The 9,974-nt window shown below is 57.5% G+C and overlaps 1 protein-coding gene across 1 annotated transcript in view; it reads right to left on the bottom strand.

The window, feature by feature from the left end:
- Positions 1-3,582: 3,582 nt before the first annotated feature.
- The window catches only part of NISCH (nischarin), a 38,929-nt gene continuing 32,537 nt past the window's right edge, over positions 3,583-9,974 (bottom strand). Inside the window, exons 16-21 of the mRNA XM_055134360.1 lie at positions 8,560-9,945; positions 6,644-6,938; positions 6,224-6,380; positions 5,751-5,879; positions 5,089-5,250; positions 3,583-4,766 (exon numbers count right to left, since the gene is read on the bottom strand). Coding sequence (XP_054990335.1) covers positions 4,156-4,766; positions 5,089-5,250; positions 5,751-5,879; positions 6,224-6,380; positions 6,644-6,938; positions 8,560-9,945 — 2,740 coding nt within the window. The 3' untranslated portion in view covers positions 3,583-4,155. The remainder of the gene's footprint in view (positions 4,767-5,088; positions 5,251-5,750; positions 5,880-6,223; positions 6,381-6,643; positions 6,939-8,559; positions 9,946-9,974) is intronic.

Raw genomic sequence — 9,974 nt, 5'->3', positions numbered from 1 at the left:
GTGTTGGGAACCAGCTCTGGAGGCAGACACGGCGCAGGCAGGCGGGACGGGGCGGGCAGTTGCTTTAAAAGCAGACCGGAGGCCCCGCCAGTTCACCCCCACAGGAACCCGCCAGGATTTCCTCCTGCCTATCAGCAGTCTGCAGGCGGAAGGGAAGGTGCTGGCTGCTGACCCCCACGTGGATGGCCTGGGCCCTCATGGAGGCTTTCCCCACCAGGGACCCTCTGCTGGATTCTCAGGCTCAGAATCTACCCACCCACCTGGGGTCTCAGATTCACTGAGGATACAAGGCAAGATCCAATGGAAACCCCGGGCCGGAGAGACAGAACAGCTGGGAGGGGAGCTTGCCTTGCACACAAACGGCCTGGGTTAGATCCCTGGCATCTCCTAGGTCCCTCCGTCCCGCCTGGAGTGATTCCTGAGTGAAGAGCCAGAAATAAGTCCTGAGCACCAACTGGGTGTGGCTCCCAAACCAAGACCAAACAAACAAACAAAAAGTGTTTGCAAGCAGCATTCATTCATCCCATTCAGAGGCGGAGTTCTGAAGGCTGGGCTTGGGGCAGCCTGGAGTGAAATCTGTCTCATTCATGCTGTCTTCTCTCGGAGGTTCTGGGTTTATTTTATTTATTTTGGTTTTAGGGCCACATCTAGCGTGGTTCAGGGCTTACTCCTGGCTCTGCCTTTAGGGATCACTGCTGGAGGGCTAGAGGGACTACATGTGGTGCAGGGGAATGAAACTAGCCAGGTCGGCAGGGTGCAAGGCAAGTATCCTATTTGCTGTGCTATTGATCAGGCCCCACTCTCTAGGCTGTTGTTTTCTTTTTTTTCTTTTTGGGTCATACCCGGCAATGCACAGGGGTCACTCCTGGCTCTGCACTCAGGAATTACCCTGGCGGTGCTCAGGGGACCATATGGGATGCTGGGAAATGAACCTGGGTCGGTTGCGTGCAAGGCAAATGCCCTACCCGCTGTGCTATTGCTCCAGCCCCAGTTGTTGTTTTCATTTTGGGGTTGCACTAAGTGGTGCTGAGAGCTTACTCCGGGTTCTGTGTTTGGGAGTCGCTTCTGGTGGCAATGCTCAGGGATCAGCAGTGTAGGAAATTAAACCCAGGCCTCCTGCAGGCATAGCCTGCACTGTCTGGGGGCCTCTCTCCCACTCTCCTTGGGGTTCTGGACTTTGGGCAGCCTGAGTCAGTTCTCTTTCCGTCTCTGAGGCTGCGGGTTGGGTACCTGAGACAGAATGGTCTGTCCACCTGGAGCATTCCAGAGCTGAGGGCTCCCAAAGGACCCCACTCTTGCCAGGCTCCACTCAGAGGATAGAACTTCTCAGCTGCCAGCCACTCCTCTGCCGGTCCTGTGGATGCCACCTTCACCCCCTCACTCTGAGTTTCCACGCCTCCTTTCTCTAACTGATGCAGTACCCCTCCTCTCCTGACTCAGTCTTACACCCAGGTTACACCCACCCCTACTGCTGACAGTCACCGTGCCAGCCCACCGCCATACACCTGCGCTGCGCCCCTCCCCCAAGATGGACAGCATGTCCCTCAGCCAGACACTTTGGCACTGCTACCACCCAGATCCTCTCCAGGCTCAGGGCAAATATTGCCAGCTGTCATCTGGTAGCACTGCCATCAGCTGACACCGGTTTCCTTTCTGTTCCCTGTTGGCATGTCAGCTATGGAACAGTGGCTGGTCCCAGTAGATGCTCAACACAGTATTTGGTTTTGGGGTCATACCAGACAGTGACCAGGGTTTACTCAAGGCTCTGTGCTCAGAGACCACTCCTGGTGGGGCTTGGAGATCGTATGTGGCGCCAGAGACCAAACCAGGCTGCCTGTGTCCAAGGCAAGTGCCCAACCCCCTGTACTATCTCTCTAGTCCCTCAACACAAACTTGGGGATGGAAAGAAGGATATGTGGTGATAACTTCTACTGTTACTGGTAGGGAAACTGAAGCTCAGGAAGCTAGGTAACTGGAGTAGCACTGTTGCACTGTTGTCCCGTTGTTCACTGACTGCTCAAGCGGGCACCAGTAACATCTCCATTGTGAGACTTGTTACTGTTTTTGGCATATCGAATATGCCACGGGTAGCTTGCCAGGCTCTGCTGTGCAGGAGGGATACTTTCGATAGCTTACTGGGCTCTCCAAGAGGGGTGGAGGAATCGAACCCAGGTCAGCCACGTGCAAGGCAAACGCCCTACCCACTGTGCTATTGCTTCAGTCCTGGTGTAAGGTCCTTTAACTGTAAACAGAGTTAGTCCAGCCCCAAGCCTCCAGCCTGTCCTTAGAGTCTGGCTTCCTCCTCTGTGTCCATCCAGTTTTCATGGACCATGCTGGGCAGCTGTTACGTCCTTCTATGGAGGATGGGGTCAGCAGTATGGGCAGTGTACACTGTGTGCTAGGCCTGGGCTTGGTGGACTGACAATGACGACTCCCTTGTTAACAGATGTTGTAACTGAAATGGAGAGAGCAGCGACCATTTGTAAAAAGCAGGGAACAGGAAGCGTCTATATGACTTCCTCTTCTCAGCATGCCCTGCTCCTCTTCCCACCAGCCTGACGGGCCCTGGGCAAACTCAGATCTCCCCGGGAAGACAGCTCAGGGGTAGGCAGAGCACCTGCCTTGCATGTGTGAAGTCTGGGTTTCATCCTTTTACTTAAAAAAAGGAAAAGAAAAAGTTTGGGGAGTCAGAAAGATAGTATGGGGGTAAGGCACTTGCATCACATATGACTGATCCTGGTTCGTTTCCTGGGTACTGAATATAGCCCACCGAACATCGCCAGGAATAAATGATCCCTAAGCACAGAATCAGGAGTAAGCCCTAAGTACAGCTAGGTATGGCTCAAAATCAAAAGAAAAAAAAATCTGAGCCAGAGAGATATTGAGTATGTATGTGCATGCTGGAGGCTGGGTTTGATCCCCAGAACCATGTGGTGCCCAGTCACTGCCAGGAGTAGCCCCTGAACACTGCTGGGTATAACCCAAGAGCAAAAATACAAAAACCAAAGGTTCTTCAATGTGGAGATCTGCTTGGGGCTGGAGGGGCAGACCCTCCCCTTGGTGCCTGTCACCCCTCAGATGGTGGCCCTTCCTGCACGGAGGGAAGCAGGAATAGCAGCAGGCCTGGGGCGGGGTTGGTCACCTCCACTCACCTTTCCTTACCCAGCCTTGCCTGGCCCACAGAAGCCCTGGAGACTTAGGGACTGAGGCTCCTGGGGGCCAGAAGAGGTGAATGGGGTTGATCCTGAGGGTCCAGGTAACCGTAACTCTGTGGACATGAGACAGAAGTGATGGGCACGGGCTTCTGCCCTTGGTCAGCCCCCCAGGTCCCACACAGTAGGAGACTGCTCCTGGGGGCGGGGGAGGCACAGGCACGATGCCCTGACCTGCAGGAGACACTGAGCAGAGGGATGGCTATGCCCCAAAGCTCATGGTTTGACCACGGGTCCTTACACTGTCCCATGATCCCAGGGTCACTTGACCCAGCACCTGCCCTGGGAGAAGCCTCCATGGGCTTCCTGCACCTCTTCTTTCCGTCAGGCTAAGGCTCTGCTCCGGGGCCCTTGAAATGAAAGCCCCAGCCTGTGTCAAACTCTGCTTTATTGGAATAGAGAAAATAGGCAACAGAACCCTACTGGGCACTGGCAGCGCTAGGTCCCCTGTCCCCGAATGTCTCAGCCCCAAGGCACGGGGGACACCCACCCCACGAGTCTCTCCCATTTATCTGGACCAGGAGAGCGCTCCACTTTGGAAAAGTGCACAGGACAGGAACTTGCAATGTGCGTTTTACTACCAGCTTCATGATTAGCAGCAAACACCCACAACGACAGTAATAGCAACAAGACTGACAGTTCAGGAAATAGTCAAAGTAAACCAGACCCACAGCGCCACGTGTCAACAACAGTCCTATAACAAGACACAAGGGCTGGTGGCAGAACACCAGAGACTTGGGCAGGCACAGCCTGGTGGAGTCTGCAGGGGACACCCAGCATTAGGGAGCAGTAACTCAACACACGTTCACGTTCGGGGGAGAACAGTCAAATGAAGGAATCGAAGGGAGGAGAAAACACTTTGAGGAGAAAGTCTGCTTCCCATCCTGCCCTACGTGGACAGGGCGAGGTGTGGCGGGGGGGGGGGGGGGCGAGGGGCAGCGGCCTAGCCAGTGAGCTCCACGGGGAGCTCGCGGCCACACAGCGCCTCCCACTGGCGAGCCAGCAGTGAGATGAGCTTCTCTCGGCTCTCAGCGCTGGGGACAAACACCTGCCACTGGACCTCCCGGCCCTGGCCGGTTTGGGCTGGGTCACCTGGCACCTCCCCAAAGTGATCCAGGGTGACATTGCCCATGAGGTCATGGCCCTGCACATCATCGAAAACGAGAGTGAGGGCCTGCGGGTAGGGCTGGTAGCCCATGAGAACACGGTCCAGGTCCCGGACACGGCGGCCATCGTCCAGGTGGTAGCGGTCCCTCTGTGGGGGCTCTTTGGCAAACTCAGGCAGCGGGTAGTGGACAAAGTCCTCATCCAGGAGAAAGATCTCGGCACTGGTGAGCAGGAGTGTTTTGGGACGCAATATGCCCTTGCTGCGTCCGGCTGGCGGGGGGCCCACCTGGAAGGCCTGCAGGTATAGAAGGATGTTGAGGGCAGGCGCCTTCTCTGGCTCGGCCATTCTCTGTGCCACGGTGAATGTCAGGTCGCCGACCTCCTCTTCACTAGGGTAGGTGAACTTCACCCGGCTTGAGTGGATCAGCTCATAGTTTTCCATCTTTCCTGCAGAGGGAGAGAAGCCCACCAGGGCTGGAGCATGGGCCTGGCATGGGGGCAGCAGGGCCTGCCAGCAGCTCCTGCCACCCAGAGACAGTAGAAGCTGCTGTGTCTCAAGAAGGAGCTTGTGTTCCAAACCCTAAGCTAGAACAGACACTGGAGATGCACGGGCCAGAGGGCAGAGGGCTGGCTGACATGGGACTCTGCTAGGGAAAACTCTAGCTGAATGAGTCGGACAAAAGGAAAAGAGGCAGAGAGGAGTTCCGGGCCTACTGCGGCCTTGAGGGCGGGGGAGAAGGGGACGACAGCCTGAGCGGGGCCAGGGTACCTGTGCTCTTGTTCCCAAATTCCGAGTAGAAGTCCTTGTCGACAGGCTCAGGGGAGGGCGTGCGCTCTAGCGAGGACAGCACGGCCATGAGGTGCTGGAGGAAGCAGTGAGTCAGGTAGCTGTCGCGTGTCAAGCAGGTGACCACCTGCGCCGGGGAGGAGCCTGTGGCAGAAGAGGCTGGTGATGAGTAGGTCACCGGCCCTCCCCCAGCCCCATGCCATCAGGGACCTCTTGCAGGTCAGCCTGAACCTGAAGAGTCAGGGCCAGGGCGCCCCGTGTGGGACAGCACCACAGCCCTGAGGGGACAGCCATTTGTGAGGCCGGAAGGGCTGTGACACTTTTCTGGAAGGGATATACAGGCATTAGGGAAAGAGCTTAGCTTTCTCTCGTCAGGAAGATATGAGTCAGAAACATCCTGCCGTGAGCCCAGGGCCCACCCGCCTGCCCGGCACTGCCCCCACCCCACTCCCGCCCCCTGCTCCCCCATGGATCCAGGGTTGCACTCTCAGCAGTTCCTGAAGCAGCTTCCTCCGCCCTGGGGAACTATCTAGAAGCAGAGATAACTTTGCCTGTGATAATGCACCCGAAGTTCAGGGTGAAAACCCACTGGTGACAATAGTCATCACCCAAAACAGGACAAAGCAGCACAGAAGGTCACTCACCCGTCAGCCGGAAATACTGGTCAAAAAGCCCAACGTTGACTGCCTGCAGGTCGCTGAGTTTTAAAACGAAGCACTGGGAGATGTGGAAGGGGCTGTTGTTGTAGTCGGTGTTCTTCTGATGCCAGAAATCTGTGCCGGAGAGAACGGGAGCGAGTGTGCTAGTGGTTGTGTTGGGGCTGGGGAGTGGGACTGGGTGTGGGGAGTGGCACAGGATCCCAAGTGCGTAGCTGTGTTCTGCAGGAACAGGTGCCCTAGACTAGCTGCTGAGGTATCAACACCATCACTCACAAGGCCCAGGTCACTCTCGAGTCTGAGTTGGCACGGAGTGGTGTTGCCTCCCAGGTGCCCGCTATGCACCATGCCCCCATCATCATTTGCCTGGTGAGGTCCCCTGACAGACCCAGGCACAGAAAGCCGTCACTTCCCAGTCACTCAAGGGATTCCCTTGACCCCAGCCCACCTCCTGGGCTTACCCTGCAGTGGCTCCGAGAAGTAGCGGCGCAGGCCATCGTGCAGCACGAAATACATGGCCTTGGTGGAGAGCAGCACACAGGCCGTCACCTCCAGCCCCGGGGTCTGGTAGAACACCACCGAAGACCACATGAGGTGCCTCAGCTCCTCATTCTCCACCTGCACAGAGGGGCTGTGTGGGCCTGCACGCAGGGAGAAGCGGGCCCTTCACTGCACCACAGGGACAATGGACTTGTGGAGTAGAGAGCAGAGAGGTAGCGTGGGCGGGAGGTGGGCATGCAGTGGGGTCCGTCAAGGGCCAAGACAAGAAGTGGTTCTAGGAAGGCCACCTTAGACCATGAGTCTGTGTCATGGAAGAACCAGAGACTGGGCCTAGCTAGGCAACCCCGCCTGGTGCCCGACTGCACTGTGCCCAGCCCTACCTCAGCAATACTGCTGTGGAACAGCTCAATGATGGTGCTGCCCTGCAGGCTGGCGATGTGCCGTAACGAGGGGCACGCTGGCAGGTATGAGGGCATCTGGTTCTCCTCTGAGATGCACTGGACCAAGTCCTCACTTGGGTACTGGGCGGGGGTCTCTGCCAGAGTCTCCTCTGGAGCTGAGGTCTCTGCTGAGTTATCAGCTGGTGCTGAGGCCTCTGCCGGGGCCGGGGCGGGCATCTCTGCTGAGACTGGAGCTGGAACCTCTGCTGGGACTTCCTGGGGTCGCTGGTCATTGCTAAACAATCAACACCCCCCACAGAAAAAATATTAATGTGTGAACACCAAAGGGGAATCAGGGGGACATGTGGACCAGACACATACTACTGACTTCCCTAGATCTCATCACTAGCTCCCAGGAAGGACAACTGGCCAACTGACCAGGCCCTTTCTGGGCTGACGAGGTAAGGGTCCTCTGGCAGACACAGGGTACTCTGTGGACTAAGAACTCATTCTGGGAAGGTGTAGAGGAACCAGAATCTAGAGACCAACCCCCTCCCCCGCCCATCCGCCTGTCCTCAGCCAGATGCCCAGGCCCAAGTCAATCGGGTCCCTTTTGGACATGCTGTCAACTGGGTGGTCTAGCTTCCAAGAGCTGCCTGGGGTCTCATTTGTACTCGGTATGAACCCCAAAGTGTCCAGGTATCCTCTTTGCTGTCCTGGGGTTGAGATGTGTCTGCTGAGAGGAAACAGGGTACCCAGTTTCTGAACATAGTTCCTATAGTGACTGAGCATATTCCAGATAGATTTTGGGGCATAGAAAGATGGAGACAAGTATCACCCTTGTTCTATACACCAGGGCAGGGAAATGGGGAGAGGGCTACAGGGACCTGCCATGTGAGGCACAAATGCCTGGGGGCATTGTGGTGTCTTATCTGCGGGGAGCCTGAGAAGTTACCATCTTCTTCCTGCTAAATTGGGGACAGTATCTGGCAACCAGGTTGGAGGGAGATGTCTGGTCCTGTGAGATTCTGGGGTCAAGACAGGCTCTCCAGGGCTGGGGAGGGATCCCAAAGCTGGAGCGCAGGCTGTGCATGCAGGCCTGGCACCGCACGGTCCCTAAGCCAGGAGTAGCCCCCCACAGTGAGCTACGGTAGTCCTTGAAGGGGGTCTGGGAGGGGAGGGAGCGCAGAGGAAGTGAAGCTCAGAGGGTAGGAGCTGGGAGAGGGGAACAGAGCACCTCCTCCCACTCTGTACATCAGTCTCTCCCCCCAAAAATGGAGCTTTCCAGGGCGCTGTACCCAGATCATACCTCAGTTTCCTTTGGAAGGGAGATGCAAAATTACATCCAGCAACTGAAGTTTTCTTTAATTTTTTTTTTTTGGGGGGGAGGGTTTGAGTCATACCTGGCGATGCACAGGGCTTACTCCTGGCTCATGTACTCAGGAATTACTCCTGGTGGTGCTCGGGGGACCATATGGGATGCTGGGAATCGAATCCAGGTTGGCCGCGTGCAAAGCAAACGCCCTACCCGCTGTGCTATTGCTCCAGCCTCCTGAAGTTTTCTTAAGAAGGGGTGTGGCCCCGCAAAAGAGCAGGGCTTGGAGCGAGGTGTCAGAGGCAGGCCCACAGGTTCCTGAGCCAGCAGTGACACTGTAGACGCTGGAGTGGGGAGCAAAGCTTGGACCCAGGGGCAGAGTGAGAGGGCCAGGGCCCTGGGCCATCCCTGGAGCCTGAGTTTATGCAAGGACAGCTCTCCTAGGCTCTGACACAGTTCAAGTGATTTACGCACACTCAGGGTCGTCAGGAGCTCGGCTACCCCACCACAGGCACAGAGACCTGCCCTGGGGCAGCGGTCTCCGACGTGGTGCCGGAGAGCCACGGCCCCTGCGCCCTGAGAGCCTGCTGCTGGGTCTCACCTGGCCCTGCCCTCAGCAGGCTGCTCATCCACCAGGGGGCCCTGAGGCTGGACCCCAGCGGCAGGGTTCTTGGCAATGACCACAGTCTTCAGGTCCTGCAGCGAGGCCCGCAGCTGGTTGTAGATGCGCAGGAAGTGGAACTTCTCATGGGGCAGCACGAAGATGGCGGTGACAAAGCGGTAGCCCACAAGCAGCTCCAGCACGTGGCCATCGGCAAAGGCTCCTCGAGGCTGGGTGCAACTGCGTGTGGGGTCCAGCAGCACGGTGGAGAGTGGCACACGGCTGAGTTTGAAGCTGTTGCGGTTGCGGCAGTGGTGGTTGCCACGATTCGGCATGGGGTTGAAGTCAGCCTTGATGACATTGAGGTGCTGGGGCGTAAGCAGCAGCCAGTAGGGGATGGCGGCAGACTTAACAGCCTCGGAGGGGGCGCAGCAGGAGCGGCGCACAGCCGAGCACAGCGTGCAGCTGGCCCACTCGATATTGCCCGAGTAGTCGCCGGCGGCCGTCTGCACCATGCGCTTGTCACTGTAGACCAAGTAGACGGGAAAGCAGCCCTGGCTGCGCTCCTGACAACCCCCCGCCACCTTGTAGAAGGTGAGCAGCTGGCGGAGGAACTCCTGCAGGCTGGTGTGGCTGCCGTAGAGCAGGGGACTGCACAGCATGGCCATGTGCTGGGGGGCGAAGCACGCGCGCAAGTCGGCGTGGAACTCGTGCAGGTTGGCGGCGTCTGAGATGATGAAGAGCGTGTTCTCGCTGTGCCGCACCTTAAGTACCAGACACAGCTCAGGCATGAGGAAGCCAAACTCTGTGAGGTCGCCATGCGGGAAGCAGAAGACAAAGCGCAGGGATGAGAGGATGTGCTGGCTGCTTCCCCGAGACTCTTGGTGCGGGATCTCAAAGACGGCGATGCCAAAGTCGGTGAGCACGAGGCAGGCGGCAAACTGGCGGATGCTGCCCTGCACGTGGATCAGGAAACACCAGAGTACTTTGAGAATGCGGATATGCTCCAGTAGGAAGTCCTCATCTGCACCCAGGGCCCACTCCAGCGCCAGGCGCTCCTCCTCTTCAGCCTCTTCCTCCTCCTCCTCCTCTTCCTCTTCTTCCCCTCGGCCGCCCTCCTCCTCATCATCTGCATCTGGGGGCCCCATTTCAAAGTAGCGGTTCTCAGCAACATTCTCCTCTTCCTCCTCCTGGCCCAGGCCTTCTCGCTGGTTGGCGGCCTCGATCCATGCGGGCAGCTGCCGCTCAATGGCCTGACGGATGAGCGTGCTCAGGCGCTGGATGAAGTCCTGGTTGGTGGCTGTGTAGCCAATGCAGGTGAAGGGCAGAAAGATGATTTGACCAGACCCAGGCACCACCTGGACCTCTGGTTCCGCGTGTTCTGGGCTGTGCGGGGAAAAGCCTTGTCAGATATG

The sequence above is a fragment of the Sorex araneus genome, chromosome 4 (assembly GCF_027595985.1).
Source record: "Sorex araneus isolate mSorAra2 chromosome 4, mSorAra2.pri, whole genome shotgun sequence".
NCBI classification, from domain to species: domain Eukaryota; kingdom Metazoa; phylum Chordata; class Mammalia; order Eulipotyphla; family Soricidae; genus Sorex; species Sorex araneus.
Note: the sequence above shows the minus strand (reverse complement) of the source record. Positions and strands in the feature narration are given on the sequence as shown.